Here is a 19,721-nt window from a genome sequence, read left to right on the forward strand (position 1 = left end):
AAGAGTTGCCGGTAGTTTCAAGCGAAACCCTAACCTTTCTCTCCGAGATACCACAAATAAGCTGGGTGTATCGTCTACAACCGTGCATCGAGCCAAAACACGAGCCGAACTATCGACTTACAAGAAGGTAGTGACTCCAAATCGCGATGATAAACAAAATACGACGGCCAAAGCGCGATCCTAGAGGCTGTACACGACGATACTGACGAAGTTTGACTGCGTGGTAATGGACGACGAAACCTACGTCAAAGCCGACTACAAGCAGCTTCCGGGACTGGAGTTTTATACGGCAAAAGGAAGGGAAAAGGTAGCAGATCTTTTCAAGCACATGAAACTGTCAAAGTTCGCGAAGAAATATCTGGTTTGGCTTGAAAAGCACACCCATAGAAGAGGTTGCAAAAATCCAATGCCTATTTAACACATCTCTGTGCCGATAATGCGCTGAAATGTGCACTGTGCCGAAGATGATATGTTTGAAAAACCGTAACTGGCATAAGGACTCGGCTCCCAACTAAAATGATGCATGACCACTACATTCAAGCGAAACAAGAAAAACATTTTATGGGATTTCGTTCCTATCCGCGATGCCAGGTAAATGTTTGACGTTTTGTAGTTAGGAAAAAAGGTAAACAAAAGGGTGTAAATTTTCGATGAACTTAAAACTCATTTTACTACGGCTTTTTACTTCAGAGATCTCTTAAAAAGTAAGTAGAATCAACTTTTAGGTCTTCTTCTAGTGTTTAAAATATTTTTTGAAAAAATATTGATAGCTACTAAGCGATAAATTGAGTTTCAAAAACTGGTGTTTTTCTGGCTATTGAAAACACACCTAAGTATTTTAAAAGTTTTTGAATGAAAAAGTGATATTTTTACAAAAACATTCATTCAAAAAAATTATTGGAGATATTGGTAAGCAAAATTCACGAAAGTTCTGTTTTGGAAAGCATTCTAACAAGGAAAAAATCTATTCGAAAAAACTAGAATTTTATGCTGATTTCTGTTAACTAAAGTAACAAATTTGATGGTTTTTTCTGGAATCAACGGAGTGTTTGAGTTGTTTTTAGTACTGGAAGAAGATTTAAAACTATTTAGGTTTTTTATTAATTTATTTAAGAGTTGTATTTTATTTATGAAAAATGCACTTCTTCACTTCTTATGTGAGAGCTTTTTGCACATTTTTCGAAAAATTTTCTATGAAATCTAATGTATTTCTGTCGGCGTGTACCTTCGCATGACAAAATTTTGCCCAATAATTATTAAAAAATAACATTAGAAGCTAATTTCCTTTTAATTATATGCCTTTTCCTAAAAGCTTCCCAAATTCTCTAAACTGTAGTATGGAGCACTTTGTGGCGCCACTGTTTGGTTAATATCTCGGATTGGATAATTCATCCCAGAAACAAGAAAATGAAAATATAAACCACAGCGCCCGTAGGGAGAATCGAACTCAAATCACCAACCATATGGTCTTGCCAGACCGACATCTTAACCAGTGTACTATTTGAGCTTCTTGCAGGAAGAGGGATATTTGTCATAGGCATTCTGCCACCGATCAATCACAAAAGAAACGCACGACAGTGGCTTCCCGGCGTTTGGCCTCCTTTCAAGGTATTCATTTGTCTTGCGATGGAAACGGGAAAGGGAACGGGAGCGAAGGAAACGGGAAACCCATTGAATGAGAACTGTGCTTTGCTTACTGCCTGCTATTAGGGGAACATGCCCTATTATGCGCCACCTAAGCGAATCGCTGATTTTCTATGTATTCCACGTTCAAATCGTGTTAAAAATGGGTGGAATCGTTGAAGAAAAGTGTTTTCTACAAATGCCTATGATTTTTATTACTCAAATTGCTATAGTTGCTTCAAAAACTTCATTTTTAAAAACCATATTCAAAGCCACAGAACAAAACTGTGTTGCAAATACGCGCCGCTGTGTATTCAATACGCGCCTAGCAGCCGAACGCACCCGAAAGCAGCCGAAGACCGAAAATACACCAATACTTACAGACACTTTGACTGAAAAGAAAATCAAAATGAACTAATCAAAATTAAAAAAAAAAAATGAAAAATAGATTTTTTGGGCTGAATTAACCCTCAAAATATGGGTTTAGACTTTTGATCATTTTCAATGAAAATTGGCCTTTTTGAAAAATTTATGCTATTTTCAGCCTACTACGACTGGCGCGTTTTAACGAGCGCATGAGCCGTGATAGAACATACCCATAAAAAGCATACCTTAGCGAGTTCAGTATGATTTTTTTGCATAAAATCATAGTTTAGATTCTCCTCTATCGATGTGTCAGAAAATATTGTCTTATTCGTTTTTCTCTGCTTGAAGACACCTTATTGAAAGAGTTTCAAAATTTAGATCGAATTGAAGAAAAACCTAAATTGTGAAATTTTCACGACACAGAGGCATTTTAAGGAAAAATTTATACTTGCCAGGACCAATCACAGAATTTAAAACAAATTGGTAATATTTTGCGGGCTTAAAATGTTTCAGATTCTTCAAAACAAGGGTGGCGCGTATTAGCCACATGGGGCGTTATATGAACTTTTCCCCTACATACACACGCTACATATAGGGGAAAAGTTCATATAACGCCCCATGTGGATAATACGCGCCACTCTTGTTTTGAAGAATCTGAAACATTTTAAGCCTGAAAAATATTACCAATTTGTTTTAAATGCTGTGATTCGTCATGGCAAGTATGAATTATTCCTTAAAATGCCCCTGTGTCGTGATAATTTCACAATTAAGGTTTTTCTTCATTTCGATCTAAATTTTAAAAGACTTTCAATAAGGTGTCACCAAGCAGAGAAAAACGAATAAGACAATATTTTCTGACACATCGATAGAGGAGAATCTAAATTATGGTTTTATGCTAAAAAATCATACTGAACTCGCTAAGGTATGCTTTTCATGGGTATGTTCTATCATGCGCCCAGCGCTCTTTATAACGCGCCAATCGTAGTAGGCTGAAAATAGCATTAATTTTTCAAAAAGGCCAATTTTCATTGAAAATGAACAAAAAGTCTAAAACCATATTTTGAACGTTAATTCAGCCCAAAAAATCTATTTTTCATTTTTTGTTAAATTTTTATTAGTCCATTTTGATTTTCTTTTCAGTCAAAGTGTCTGTAAGTATTGGTGTGTTTTCGGTCTTCGGCTGCTCTCGGGTGTGTTCGGCTGCTAGGCGCGTATTGAATACACAGCGGCGCGTATTCGCATCACAGTTTTGTTCTGTGGCTTTGAATATGGTTTTTAAAAATCAAGTTTTTGAAGAAACTATAGGAATTTAAGGAATGAAAAATCATAGGAATTTGTAGAAAACACTTTTCTTCAACGATTACACCCATTTTTTACACAATTTGTACATGGAATACATAGAAATCAGCGATTCGCTTAGGTGGCGCATAATAGGGCATGTTCCCCTACACAGTTGCTAAAGCCGGGCAGCTTGGCCGGTGCTTGTTTGCCGGTGAATTGAAGGAATATATTCTTGTTGCTTTTGCTACATACACACGCACAGCTTAGCCGTGGTTGTTTGCCGGCGGATTGAATCGAAGGAATATTTTTGTTGTTGCTTTTGCTACACACGCACAGTGCTCGGTTCGCTGGCTGCCTAGTGTTGGCCGGTATTTATTTCCATCCTTCGTCGTCTTGTGATGCGATAGGGAGGGACGTGAAAGCGTTTTTATTTTGTTTCTTTCAGACATACGCAATTCGGTTAACTTGGGAGATTAATGCCGGTGGGAGCAAATCGAATCAGCACCGGTCGCGTTATCTTCTTGTACCAATGATGCTATGTAATTGACTACACGCCATTGGCACAGAGGCTGAATTTTGGGTGCAGCATTTCATAGCTTCCGGGACTGTCAACCAAGAAATTTACGTGAAAGAGTGTTTGAATAAACGTCTGCTGCCTTTCCTGAAGAAACACTGTTGTTCCGTACTGTTTTGGCCGGATTTGGCATCTTGCCATTACGGTAAAAAGGTCATGGAGTGGTACGCCGCCTACAACGTGCAGGTGGTTCCCAAGGAAAAGAACCCTCCCAACACGCCAGAGCTCCGCCCAATTGAGAAATACTGGGCTATTGTCAAGCGGAACCTAAAGAAGACCAAAAAAAACTGTTAAGGACGAGCAGCAGTTCAAGGCAAACTGGCTTTCTGCGGCGAAGAAGGTGGACAAGGTGGCTGTACAAAATCTGATGGCAGGGGTTAAGCGTAAGGCCCGGCAATTTGGATTTGGAAAAGCTTTTAAATAAACGTTTTCACCGATTTACACGCGTTTTCCCTTGACCAAATTTTTACCGTATCACCCTTTATGTATTGTTTGTTTTGATTTGGTCCTCCGGTGAAAATAGACAGTCAGCTTCAGCTGATTGCTTGCTTTAATTTGGCGTTCCGGTGGGAAAAGACGGATTTGCATAGGAAGCGCACATTTCGAAGGTCACTTCTGTTGATTGCTCGATTTCATTTGGCCTTCTATTTTGGAAGGTTCTTGGTAAGAATATTTTCAGATTGTTCCGGCTCTTGTAAACAAAGACAGAGCGACAGGAAAAACACAAATTGAGAAAGCCTTTGCTAAGATTAAATGTTTCTTTAGAGAAAATTGGTGAACAGGAATGAAGTGCTGAGATGAAGGATATACGAACAATAAATAATTTTTTTTTACAGATTTTGTGCTAAGAATGGATTGAAATATTGAGAAGAAAGATACTTGGGAAAATAAACAACAGCTTTTGTTTAGAATGGAATGATGAGTTTTTAAAAATCATAAAAAAAGGAAGGGGGGTCCAGAATCGAAGGGTGAGCAGGTTTTTCTCAAAATTTCAGAATTTTTGTTATAGACCTCAGCGAGTCTATCAGCCAAGTTTGACGAATTTCGGAAAAGGTTTGGTTTCGCTATGCACACTTGACATGGGTTGACTCTTATGTATTCTGGTTTCATTTCCAAACTTTATTTAAGTTAAGGTGTAAAATAATTGATTTTGTTTAGCAAATATTTGTAATCCGCATAGCACTTCTTCGAACTGTGGGAGAGACACAGTTTGAAGAAGTTTTCAGATCACCAAAACGGACGCACGCTTTCAAGATTGTACTTCAGATGTACAATTCCGAGACTCAAAAGAGGATTACTTTAATTCGGTTGATCCGACGACGACGACGAGGACGGACATGATAGCAGTACAAACAAACAATGCCCTCTTGAAACGAAACAGACCTAGTTAATGGCCGACATCCGACATCCGGGGCCACTGACAGCGCCAAACTGAGCAAAGCCCTGGAAAATCCAATCAAGTGCCACTTTGGGTGAGAAGATTCCATCACACACCGAATGAACGATTGATAGCAAGTGTAACTAATTTTGAGATGACATTGACTCACCCACCTCAGACCACCCACCACAATCGATCTCCTGAGATCTGTTGAAGCAAGAAAATTACTAACATGCGTCATCCGTGTGCCATTGTGACGAATCGGAAGTATCATTTTTCTTCTCCTTCCCTCATTTCAGGTCCCGGTGGCAATCTTGACAAGTGCTGTACTGTAGCTGTAGGAAATCAAAAGCAAAAAATGTAACGGAAGAAAAGTAAATATTTCCAGTTCGTCAAAGATTGATCTTTGTTTCCAGTGCCACAACGACAGAGAGTTGTTGTTGGGGGTGCCAGAGGCCGGAAATAAAGGCATTGTGTTTTTTTGCTGTGTTTGTGTGTAAAATTTTTACTACAAAAGTGGTTTTATTTGCTAAGGTTATTTACGTGAATGAAGAGAAAAATCACAAGTGCTCAACAGGAGGAGATTGAATAAGGCGAAGTGCCAGTTTTGTCTGCAATTTTCAGTAATACAATAATTCATTGGTTATTATTGTTGGAGAAAATAAAAAATACACCGTCCGGCGACAATAGGAAGCAGACACAATGACGGAGGCGGATAACTACGATGATGAGGTGAGTTTTGTTGCTTTTCTCGGCATTTAATATGAAGTTAATCAATTTCATGATAAATGAATTAGTCTAATATGATACATAAATACATTAGTTCAATGAAATATGTTGTAGAACTTTTCAATATAATGAAAAAAATCTATAGTTTATCTGTCTGTGTTTTCAAATTTAAAAATAATTGGAAAAACCAATAATTTTTCTGACTACGAAAATTTGATGTCCAATCAACCTTCAAACTTTTGATGTACCAGCAGTATGATTATCTGTGGACATTAAGCTTTTAGAAGCCATTGAAATTGAAAAGTGTTTCATGATACCCCAGTTGACGGTACTTTTTATCAGACTAAAGTTCAAACATACTAAACAACCCACAAAATACACATAACTTTCAATGAAATTGCAATCTCTTACTTGAAAATAATGAAAAAATGACTTTTAATGTTATGTAATAAAATTATCAACTGACTTATGAACTTCAATTCCGAAAAAACTCTTAATTCTATCTTAAAAACTTAGGTATGATCATAAAAAGGTACGTCTCTAATCAGTCTCGTGCGTAGGAACCGTCTATGGGGGGGGGGGGGGGTTTCGAAATTAAAATTTAGCTAAAATTAATAACAATATCAAAAATACACAATAAATAAGGAAATGTATTTCTAACATCATTTTCTTACTCATAATTATCACACAAATTTAGAAAGTAATAAATTTTACTGTTAAAATATACCAAACCTTCCAAAACAAATTACAATGAAAAATTCATGATATTTTCAGTAAGTCATCGATAAAATTATTTTCCAAATGATGTTGCTGATTCTGAGCTGGAAATTCGCTTTAAAATAATTTCCAAGCAGTCGGGTTCTAAATTTGAAAAAAAAAAAAATGTTCCCAATACACAGATTTAGGATAAAAATGGAATTCTTAAATAAATGTCAGATCAGGTTAAAACCCATGATTGAATGTTAGGGAAATAATATTAATTGTTATTTATAATTTATCTTATTTTACATTTATTTTCTTCAATTTCTTTCAATTGAAGGGTGTATTGAAAAAATTCGTTGTATTGTTTTGAATTTAAAAAAATAAGCACGATTTGGAATGTGTTGTTTTATAACGATAAAAATTTAAGGTTTATATTTTTAGAACACCTAATATTAAAATTTGAAAAACATAGACAAACTTATCTAAATTATTCATAAAAATTGAAATAGTTTGGCTTTGAAATTCGGTAAATTTATTTAAAAATTTAAAATAAACAGTAATGTATGTAAAAGTCGGTAAATTCATATGAAAATTAAAATAAAATATGAAGATTTAAAGACAAGTTGTTAACGATTTAAGATGTCTTTTTTTTCGAAAAACTATCGTATCTTAATGATAATAACTTATTTATAGATTTGATAACTTCATAACTGAAGATAGAAGCATTTTGGTGCTTATATTTTAATGATTGATTAGGTAGATTTCAACGTCCTGAACTCAAATCTTTTGTCAAATTTGAACTATCACATTTGGTGTTGGAAATATGGAGCTTTAATATGTGTTAGTTTTATGTGAAAGCAATCATTGATAACTGATTAACTAACAAACAACCAAAAAAATCTGATTCTGATTTGTTTGTAATACTTCATTCAATTTAGGAGAAGAAAATTTAACGTTTTTTTTTTAATTTGGAAAAAAATTAGGTACGAGTATTTTTGACAGTACTGCACTGCCCCTAGTCGCCCTAACAGTCTCATATGAATTTTCGTCATTTTTAATCTAACCTGACAGTTCGTCATTTTAAACATAGGGCTTCAATATGAAACAACAAAGAGATTTTGTTCTAGAAATTTCGAAAAAAAAATATCAACTTGTGGCTGTCCCATATGAAATATACCCGCATAACAGTCCCATATGTAAAATAAGACGGATGCAGTTACTTTTCAATGTTTCTTCCGGGGAAATAGTCTTTGATTTATTGCTTTGAATCATTTAAAAAGATTCAGTTCACTCGATGTCGAATTATGCATACTAGTTTTCGAAGGCAGGCCAGTAAGAAGGAAGGAATGTCTTCCTGAGCGAAAAACTGTCAGATGCAATCAAAAATCGTAAAAAGGTTCAACTTACAATGTGGAATTCACGATCTCTTTCCAAAAATATGTTTCATTTCCTGATAACTGCATTTAGAGGTTAAAAAACCCGATTTAATACACTTAACAGTGGATTGTAGCCTTTCTTACAGTCTAAAAATTATATTTGGATACACATGACACAAAATAATAAAATGATCGATTTATAAATTCTGAGTAATGATTTAAGTATTTGGAACGTAGTAAATCCTAAAAGAATTTAAGAAATTAGGATTCTAAATTTTTTAAAGGATGAAGGTATTTTGAAATAATTATAATTTTCACATAAATAATAACATAATTGTAAACTAATTGAAAAATTTTGAATGATTGAATTCTGGGATATCTTGTATGATCCCGTTTCTATGACATTATCTATATATATAAAAATGAATTTCTGTCTGTCTGTCTGTCTGTCTGTCTGTCTGTCTGTCTGTCTGTCTGTCTGTCTGTTCCCTATAGACTCGGAAACTACTGTACCGATTTGCGTGAAACTTGGCAGATGGGGGTATTGGAGGCCGGGGAAGGTTCCTATAATAGTTTGAGACCCCTCACCCTGACAGGAAGGGGGGGAGGGGCCTCCCAAACAAAAGACATTTTTTTGCATAACTCGAGAACCAATCAAGCAAATGGTATCATATTTGGCATGGGGTGGTATTTGAGAACGAGGAATATTTCTATGAATATTTGGTACCCCTCCCTCCTTTCAGTGGCGTGATAGGAAGGGGGGAGGGGGGCTACCTTACAATTTTTCATATAACTCGAGAACTAATTAAGATATTGGATCCAAATTTGGCATGTGAAGGTATTTGGATACGAAAAATATTTCAATGATTATTTCAGACCCCTCCCTCTTTCCAGTTGAAAGGGGGAGGGGCCTTTTTCATATTTTTTTATAAAGTTCAAAAACTAATAAAGCAATTTGAACCAAATTTGGCATAGGAGGGTATTTGGATACGAAAAATATTTCTATGATAATTTGAGACCCCTCCCTATTTCCAGTAGGGAGATATAAAGGGGGAGGGGCCTCTTTTATAGTTTTCAACATAACTAAGAAAGTAATTAACCAAATATAACCAAACTTGGCATGGACGGGTATTTGGGAACGTGACATGTTCTAATGATTGTTTGAGACCCCTTCCTTCTTACAGCGGGGAGGAAGGAAAGAGGGAGGGGAATTTCATACAATTTATACTGCATAACTTCTTCTTCTTCTTCTTCTTCTAACACCAACATGGCCAAAACTTGTATGCATCCTGGAAAATGAAAAACTTGCGTTTCACATTTTTCTTTTCAACATGGTATCTGATACATAGAACATGCATTGCAGATACCACTACGGCCAGGCCAACCATGTGATGAAAACGCAAAAGATACAGGAACAAGGGAGGGATGAAGCGTGGAGATCCCTGCCAAACGCTTCTTATGATTATGAAGGTTAGGTTATAAAGTGCAATGTTTGATGTATACAGTTAAAATAAGAAAAATAGGATAGATCTCACCCGAAACTTCCTAAGTTTGGCGCTTGTTCTCTATCAGTTTCTTGATTTCACATTCTACGGTCGTTATGTGCAGACGCTTGATGCTCTGATGACATAGTTCTTCGTCCTAGAAAGCTGATTTACAGAAATATAAACACCCCGCGAAAATATGTGAAAAGTGGAAATGTCTTCAATAAATAAAAATAACTCTTTCTAGAGAAATACCTTACGATTTGAACTGCAAACTTATTAAAATTTGGCACAAACTTAACAAGTTATCACTGTTTATTGAAAAAAAAAAAAAAAAAAAAGAAAAAAAAAACATCAGAAAAGTATGGAAATAACAATTTGGATCTAGATACATCATCGACTTTCACATTAAAGTTCAATGTAATGAAATAAATATATACCTTCTTTTGACATCAGCATTCTTTTTTTTTTTTTTTAAATCTAAACATAGTTTTGAGCTTTAATCTTGTTAAAGTACCTGATGATTGAATGATTTAAGATCTCAAAGTTATAACCGAATTAACGCACTCAGTTTGCATTGCAATCCATCGCAAAATATCTTTTTCCAGATTATGAAAAATGAGCTATAAATTAAAAATACTTAGCTTCGGTTTTCTGCAAACAATTATTTTTTCCCGTGTAGATATTCCAGGAATAAAATCGTTGTAGAAAGCCTTTCAAAATTTCTCGAAATTGTCCAGTTGACCAGGGAAAACGCCAAACAAAGCCGAAAACTATGGACCTCCTTCAAACTCACACACATACACTTCCGGTTGTCCACTTAAAGAACTTTCTTGCACTTGTTTCTTGAGTAAAAACTATAAATTTATTTAAATTTCCAAATAGAAAATTTTCAGCTCTGAAAAAACGCGTCTGACAGTTTCAACCGACGCCTCCATACAATTTATACTGCATAACTCAAGAACTAAAACAGCAAATGGAACCAAATATGGCATGGAACGATATTTGGGTACGAGAAATGCTTCTATGAATATTTGGTATCCCTCACTCTTTCGAATAGGTGGATGAAAAGGGGGAGGCGAGGTCTCCCTTACAATTTTCAGTATAACTGGAGAGCTGATCGATCAAATTGAACCATATTTGACATGTGAGTGTATTTGGATACGAGAAATGTTTCTATTATAAATTGAAGCCGTACCTTTTAAGCGGTAAGATATAAAGGAAGAAGGGGGGGTTTCCATTTTTTTTTTCGAGTACTAATCGAGCAAATGAAACCAAATTTGGCATCAAAAAGTATTTGAGTACGAAAAATACTTTTATGAATATTAAGTTATCACCCCTCTATTGAAAGAAGAGAACGGAAAGGGGGATGGTACTCCCTTTCAAGTTTATACAAATTTCAAAACTTTACTACGTAAATAAAACCAAATTTGGCATGGCATGGAATATAGGAAGGGAAGAGGGAAGCTTACATTTAACTTTTATTTTACAAAACCCGAGAAATGGACAATACTTAACATGGAAAATCATTTTGGTATGACTCTATGATTATTTGACACATCATCCTCCTTTCAGTGAGAAGGTACATGGGAGGGGGGAGGTGAGCCCAATACAATTTTGTTAGCATATGTTCTCAATTTATGCTTACTGTGCGGGTTCGGAGTTTGGCATCCAAGAATCGCCCGATGGTCCACAGCTAGTACGTACTCACCTGATGCTGATATTCTCCACCGTGGTCCAATTTACAATGAAGCGTAATGTGACTGATACTTTCCAACGGCACCAAGCGAGATAGTATGTGTAAGGTCGGAGCCAATATAGAGGCTGTCTCTTCGTTATTATACCAGTTGCATACAAGACTACCTTGTATCAAAGTCCCACATCGCACATCCCCCTTCTTCTCCGGAGAAAAAAAAATCGAGGAAAAATACGAAAAAAAACAGGCGCTATTAAAAAAATAGGTTGGTCAACTCATCTCCAGTACTAAATAATTAAACCAATGATTTTCAGAAGACCCATTTTGTAAAAAAAATCTTTCCAATATTAATATATAGCGTTGTGTAGTTTTGCTCATTCCATTCATTTTTGCAAATGTTTTTTCAAACAGTTGTGTTTAAAACATGGGACATTTTTTTACCATCCCGAAGTTGATATACTGGTTGACACTAAAATTTAATCATTTCATCAATAAGAATTTGTTTAAATTAATAACTTATTCCAAGGTCTATCTGTACTCAAAAACAAATATTAACGACTATATACAACTTTTAAAACTAAACCATGCTCAAATTTATGTCTTTTCCTGCATAGAAAACATTTTATATCATTGTTTTCGAACGTGAAAGGTACATTGAGACAAGATACATAAACCTCATAAATTTTACTTTTTTGGTGATGATATCAGTTTGTGATGAAATTCGCTTCAAAAATGAATACAAATATTTCCTCGATATTGTTTTAATGAGTTTAACTTTAAATGTCTTTCAAGTGGTAATTTTTAACGATTTTCATAAATTTATATTTTGACTCTTTTGTGTTTATATGGCTGTTGGGCACGCGGGTGTTCATCGAAGCAATCCAGCTAGACGTACAGACAATGGTCGCGCTCGCAATCAAGGCATACTTTTGTCTCATGTGTGAAAGTGACAAACCAATAACCTTCACTCCACTTTTATTAAAATCTGCTGTCTCATGTAGGCAAACTGTGCAAGGAGGCCCAACACGAATATAACGTTGCTATGCAATCATGATCGTTGGGTCAAGCGCATCTCTGGCATGAACAGATATCATCATAGCAATCGGGAATGGTTTTACCAAACCGGGCCCGTTGGCGGTTAAAATACTGACCTCGAGTGTGCTAGTTTTAAAAAGAGGTAGGCGTAATGGCGGCATGTATCCGAACTTTCGGGAAAATTGTGCCTAGAGTTTGCTAGTTACTCGTTGTTTCATTGAAACACGATTTAAGCAACTTCGATGGACGCAGAACTTACTTAATAGTAAACAACGACTGACGTCATATTGATCGAGGAATCGGGAATTGGAAAATATCATGGCATTGTCCGATTACAGAGTGCATGAGATGGAGTTTATTTCCTGTCTCTTCTCAATTGAAAGTTGACCATAATCTGGTGAGAATTAAAGCAGCCGTCATCTTCTGTAGCGGCAAGAGTTTTTCACTCAATAAAGTCCTTCACACGAAATTTTTGGTGTTTTTCACTTTGCTTCTAGAGGAAAATTTAATTTAGTAATTTGGCGTTTTCCGCACATCGCAAATCACGGCCGAGTGCAACCTAAACACACTTTCTGGACCTGCCTTCAACAGCTTCGCAATTCATATGAAAATCTTAATCGTCCTGAATAATAATCGCAATACAGAATTGAGAGGATAATCCTTTCTTTATAAATTTTTGAAGTATCTGAGAAAAACTGGAAATCCGTAATAAAAAATATATGAAATTGCAATGAAATATTATTCCTGCTCACTTCAGTGCACTCAATCAAATCATCAGCCTGTGTTGACCCAATCGGCGATCAATTCCATCTTCCGAGAAGTTTACCCTCAATTTACAATATCATCAACCTCGCTTTCCCTATGTATTGCAGATTTCACACCTGCTTCATATAGTAAAAGGACGCTGGTGATTCTTTTACCATGCTGCGGGTCTATAATGCGCTTTCCATGTTGAGATTTTCAGAATAGAGCAAATCCAAATCCAATCCCTTCACGGGTTCACCTTTCTCCTAGTTTCGAGATGGGAGACGAGCAATCAGATTTTTATTAAACTCGACGGTTTTCAAATTCTGCTTTAACAACTTTTTTAGTACGATTCCGTATAGAATCTCACAACTTATTATAATCAACAAGTTCTAAAGCAAACGTCATCTTCTACTTTTATAGATTGTGTTCAAAATAAAGATGCATTGAAAAGCCAATTTCAACTAAACCCAAGCTTTGAGAATTCTCATCCCTTCAATCCATCTGAATGTGCAATGTCACCAAAAAGCAATCTTCTAAGCAAGCGTACACGTTCTTTAACATCGCAACCTGTGCTAAGCCGCAATAAAACAAAATCAGTTGCCATCTCGTTTTAGCGAGCTGTGCTAAGCCGCCAAAAGCAAAATTATTTGCCTTCTCGTTCTCGCGAGCTGTGCAAAGCCGCAGTAGGGAAAACATAATTCATCATATCGTTCTTGCAAGCTGTGCCAAGCCGCAATCCGGGAGCGATAACGAGAACATCATTTTAAGTCTCTATCTAGCCAGCTGTGCCAAGCCGCTTCAAAAAAAATATTTGCCTTCTCGTTTTCGCGAGCTGTGCAAAGCCGCAGGAGAGAAAACATAAATCATTATGCCGTTCTTGCCAGCTGTGCCAAGCCGCAATCCGGGAGAATTCAAAGAACATCTCGCACTTGCGAGCTGTGCTAAGCCGCAATTGTCCTTTTCAGTTACGCAAGCTGTGCTGAGCCGCAATACATTTTTTACACCTCTAATCACGCAAATGCTCGTTATTTGTTTCACTGGACCAAACTCTTCTGGGTGCCATCTTGACTTTACTACGTCCACACAATTTTTCCACTGTTCGGCACATTATGTTTTTTCCAATCATGTTTTTTGGAGATTGCGAACCACCGAGCGATTCCGGATTTTCAGGCCAAAGCGGCCAGAACCTAGCAGGATCGCCACTGTGCGGGTTCGGAGTTTGGCATCCAAGAATCGCCCGATGGTCCACAGCTAGTACGTACTCACCTGATGCTGATATTCTCCACCGTGGTCCAATTTACAATGAAGCGTAATGTGACTGATACTTTCCAACGGCACCAAGCGAGATAGTATGTGTAAGGTCGGAGCCAATATAGAGGCTGTCTCTTCGTTATTATACCAGTTGCATACAAGACTACCTTGTATCAAAGTCCCACATCGCACACTTACGAAGCCAACAAATGGAAACAAATATGGTACTTGGTTACGAGATATTTTTCTACGATTGTTATAGACTCTTATGCTTTACAGTGTAGAGAGGGAAAAAAAGAAAGGGGCTCCATACAATTTTTGCTGTAAAGCTTAAAATCTTATCAACCAATGGTTATATATTTGATATAAGAGGATTTTTGGGAACGAAAAAAATATTTATTAAAGATTACAATCTCCATTCTGCAGGGGGTGAAGGGAAGCACAGGGGGGGTCCTCTAATCAGTTTTTTAGCATAAATCCAGAACATATCAAGCAAAAACAACCATACTTTATAAGTTAGATTATTTACGAACGATTTATTTGGGACCCTTCTTTTTTAGGGCGAAACTTAAGGAAACAGATGAAAATTATCAGATCTTTAAAACAAATTTAAAAATCAAGATTCAGAATATAAGTTATGGTTTGTGTTGCAATTTGAAACTCCAGCTGAAGCTCTCATTTTATAGTGGTTACTTATTAATTTCGTCATAATTTGATTTAAAATAATACCAAAAACAATAAAAATTTGATTGATTTCTGAAAATATCATTTGATTCTGAAAGGTGTAGCAAAGCACACCGGGTCAGCTAGTGATCTTATATTTATAAAATAGAAGAGGTCTAAAAATGAAGGGTATAATTTTTAAAAAAGATTCCTAACCATGTGTTTCAAATAATTCAACCTCTCAAGAAAAGGAAGCGAATAAATGGAAAAAAAATTAAATAAATTTTCAACTGCTAAACTAAAATACGATGCTTCAATGTAGATTACAATAATCTATCGATTTAACAATAGATATTAAACATTTTGACAACTTTGAAAAGTCAATATTTTCAATTTTGTCAATTATGTCTATTTTATCATTTTTGTCAATTTTGTCAATTCTATTAGTTTTGTCAATTTTGTCAATTTTATAAATTTTGTAAATTTTGTAAATTTTGTAAATTTTGTTAACTTAGTAACTTTTGTAGATTTTGTAAATTTTGAAAATTTTGTAAATTTTGTCCATTTTGTCCACTTGGGTAGTTTTGTCAACATTTAGAACATTTAGAACGGCAAGTGAAATTGAATGATGCAAAAACTTATACTCGACAATATTTAAAATATTTATTTTTGATTTTTGACTTTAACTTGTCAATATACATGCTACTGCTAGATCAGTTGATCCTAGTATCACATTATTTTATTTCCAATAAGATTCTATTTTCCCTAACCAGCATGAGAGCAGCAGTGGTATAAATTATTTTAGCATACCTTTCAGGGGCATTCTTACTAGTATACAAGAAAGAATGCCCCTGATAGGTATGCTAAAAACTTTGATTTCTATGTTGATCCATTTTTGTAAAGAACGAAAGCTGTTTCGAGAAAATCGCGTTGAAAGTAATTAGGTTTAAAATGTAAGTCTTCAAACGGTACTTTTTCACCCAGCTGACAATTTGATTGTAAACATTTGGCCGCACGCCCCTTTGAAAAAAATTATACCACTGCTGCTCTCATTCTGGGTAGGGAATATAGAATCTTATTGGAAGAAAATAATGGGATTCTGGGTATGCCAACGAATGATTCGCAACGTAAGGTCGATTTTTGAAAAGGGCACATTTTTTGCCATATTTGCAAAATTTGTCAGGTTTGTAAATTTTATCAAGTTTGTGAATGTTGTCATTTTTTTTCAATTTTGTCAACTATGCAAGTTTGGTCCAATTTGTAATTTTTGATGATTTTAACAATCATGTCATTTTTGTAATTATAGACTACTAGCTGATTTACCTGGCCTTGCTCGGGTTCACATAAAATATAAATCAAAATGAATCGTTTGACATTTGAAATTTCGGAAACTTTATATTCATCATTGTAAGAAATTTGGCCAAAGTTTGAGCATGTATGTTTTTTTTAGTCTTTTTAAAGTTTCTATTGAGATTATTCACTGTGTTAATCGTATTCATATTATTCAAAACTTTATAGTTATGAGGTTTTAATTAATAGAAATTCAAAATAATTCCCCTTGACTGCTAGTTCATCCTTTCAAGAAAAACTTTTTTTACAACCATCATTTTTACGATTTGGCATTTTATTCTTCTCTTTAAAAGATAAACTGTTTTTTTTTATCTTTCCCATCCCCTATCTAATGAAAATCTCTGTTGGAGATTATCCCACTTTTCAAGATGGATGATCTCGCTGTATAATGGTTTATTCAAGTTTTATTTACTGAGAAATTCCTAAAAAGGCCACATTGTTGAACCTTGTTGAAAACTCACTTTGCATGTTTTTTGTTGTATATTAGACTGCCCCAAATTTGTATGGGAAATTTAAAACCTGTGAAATGTTATACGCTGCAGGCTAAAATTGATCCTGGGCCTAGTACAAGATCTCATGCCAAATTTGGGCCAGATCGGACCACGGGTAGGGGTCGCTCAACGAGCCTGAAGTTTGTATGGGATTTTGAGACATTTTGTTCGAGAGGAACATGAAAAACCAGTTTTTCGTCAATAACTTTTGTCTCCTTCAACCGATTTCTTTCAAAAACGGGTTTTCTTAAAGCCTAAATTATGATAAACATTTCATCCGAAGATTTTATTTCAATTAAAGTTAAGACAAAAAAGTTATTAAGCTTCAAAAATTGGCTAACTTTTTTAAGGGTGACATTCATCACTGTTTTAATGAGGCGACTAAATGTCCGACCAGAACACTCAATGTGAAATGCATGCCGTTTCGTCAAATAATGACCGATTTTTGCCATTGTTGTTGTGCTCGATTGCAATTTATGAGGTTTTTCAAATATTTGAGATTGGATGATATTCACTTGATAGTTCGGAAAGAAGATAGGGCGGAAAAATGCTTGACACTAAAAAAAAATTGCATAACCGCAGGGGCTTAGCAACATGACTGGACGATTTGTGGCCAATAAAAAAAAAACCAGCTTTTCATCAATAACTTTCGTTCCCGTCGCCCGATTTCTTTCAAATACAATTTTTCTAAAAGCCTAAATTATGATAAATATTTCATCTCAATAGTGCATTTCGATAAGAGTTAAGATAAAAAAGTTATTAGGCTTCAAAAATGGGCTTACTTTTTTGCGATGGTATTCATTACTGTTAATGAGGCGTCAATATATTCGACCGCCCCGACTCATTGACAGTGATGAATATCATCCTATAAGAAAAAACCGTTTTTGAAAGAAATCGGCCAACGGGCTATTGATGAAAAACTGGTTTTTCATGTTCCTCTCGAACAAAATGTCTCAAAATCCCATACAAACTTCAGGCTCGTTGAGCGACCCCTTCCCGTGGTCCGATCTGGCCCAAATTTGGCATGAGATCTTGTACTAGGCCCAGGATCAATTTTAGCCTGCAGCATATAACTTTTTCTAAAGTCGGGTCATTTGAGGCAGTCTATTGTATATGTATATTTTTTCGCTTTTAAATTTCACACTGTTCTATTCTTAGCTTACCTTAAATGTTGAAAGTATCACTTATAGTTTTTTGAAGATTTCGAAAACAAACCATCACTGAGCCGAAATCGCCGTTTCAATGTTGCGAAAAGGGTTTTATTTGAGTTATGTTTCAATTTGTCTATTCTTGGGCACAAACATCCCATTAATTAATTATTAATTATTATTTTGAAGAGTAATCAATGTTAAAATTCTATGATATCATTTGTTTGTATTCGCAGTACAAAACAGTTATTCAATAAGTTTTCTCAAATTTGGATTGTAGAATCGACCACATTGGAATGATAACTCTTAAGTTAGAATTTTATCAATGAAATTAATTTGTATAAAACTCAAAACCTCAGATTTAATTTTATAATCATTTATCTAATCATTTTTCTAATCCCCCGTTTAAATTCCTCGAAGGCTATCGAAGCGTTGGAATTGCAGCCTTGGACTTAAAACTCTAAATCTCATAAATTTTTCATTATCTATGAGGAATTTCAAAAATATGCAAATGGTTGGCTCTTAAAAACCGGGATTTATGAAAATCGGTTTAATAGTTTTTCAGCACTCAGTCCAAATAGTTATTCAGCTAAAGAAGTCAACGGTGGTAGGTGTGGAGGATTAATGAAATGATGAATTGGTTAATAAAATATTATAAATAAATTTAATAAACAAAAATGATTGAAAGTGTAAATATTTAATTAATTACTTTATGTTTAAATCATAATTGAGTTTCGAATTCAAGCGTGTATATTCGGCCGACTTCCAGGGCGGCCAGCAAGCAAGAGAAAAATCAGTTGATTAACGGCCATTCTTGAAAACGGTTGCGTTTAAACTTGCGATTGTGATTTGTGGTTTAGAAAAAGTTTAAAAATAGAAAACATGGATTCAACAGGCGGATTCGACAGTAGGAAGCATTTTGAAAACCATTTTAATTCTAGTCAAAATATATCTAACATGCTAGTTGTATGTTTCAATGCTAAATGTAGGCTCATTATTGCATCCAAATATTTCCTACCGGTACCACGTGCTTTAAACAGTAGATGGAAAAAACACCCGCCAAAATGTCCCCTTTCAAATCTTTTATGCTCAGCAAGCTTTGATTTGCTTTCCAGTACACGTGAACTCAGGATGGTCGTTTCTAATGCCCTGCCCATGGTGATGGTGAAAACAACCCGCCAAGGGGAAAAAAGTCGGTCGACAAAATGGGTGCCATGACTTTTGATTTGTGGGAATAAAAAAGAAAGTTGTATGGGAGGGTCCTTTTTCTTAGGTGGGAGGGGCTCAGAACTATAACTAAAACCTTACCCTGGTTCAACTACATCTCTGTACCAAATTTCAGGCTGATCGGTTAATCGGTGTGGATTTGTATAAGGTGCATACAAACAAACATATATAGTCCAACTCATCTTTATATATTAGATTTTGAAATGTTTGTAAATTATGTCAGTTTGGTAAATTTGTTTAATTTTTTTCTATATTGATTCTGTCAATTTTGCATATTTTGAAAACTTTTTCAGTTTTATGATTTATATTCATTTTATCTATCCAGTTTTGTCAATTTTGTAAATGTTATAATTTATGTCAATCCATTCAAAATTGGTCAATTTTGGTCAATTTTTGTCAATTTTTCCCATATTTGCGAAATATGTCAGGCTTGTTAAAACTTGATTAAAGTTTGTGAATGTTGTCTATTTTATAATTTTTATCAATTTTATCAATTATGTAAATTTGATACACTTTGTAATTTAAGAAAATTTAAACAATTGTCATTTTTGTAGTAATTGACTATTTTGACATTTTTGTCCATTATGTCGGTTTTGTGAA

The 19,721-nt window shown here is 35.1% G+C and overlaps 1 protein-coding gene across 1 annotated transcript in view; it reads left to right on the forward strand.

Moving 5' to 3' along the window:
* The window catches only part of LOC129745575 (venom dipeptidyl peptidase 4), an 810,441-nt gene that overhangs the window by 213,253 nt on the left and 577,467 nt on the right, over positions 1–19,721 (forward strand). The window contains exon 3 of the mRNA XM_055738722.1: positions 5,522–5,954. Within this exon, the coding sequence (XP_055594697.1) occupies positions 5,925–5,954 (30 nt within the window). The 5' untranslated portion in view covers positions 5,522–5,924. The remainder of the gene's footprint in view (positions 1–5,521; positions 5,955–19,721) is intronic.

Source organism: Uranotaenia lowii, chromosome 2, assembly GCF_029784155.1.
Source record: "Uranotaenia lowii strain MFRU-FL chromosome 2, ASM2978415v1, whole genome shotgun sequence".
In the NCBI taxonomy this organism is placed as follows: Eukaryota; Metazoa; Arthropoda; class Insecta; order Diptera; family Culicidae; genus Uranotaenia; species Uranotaenia lowii.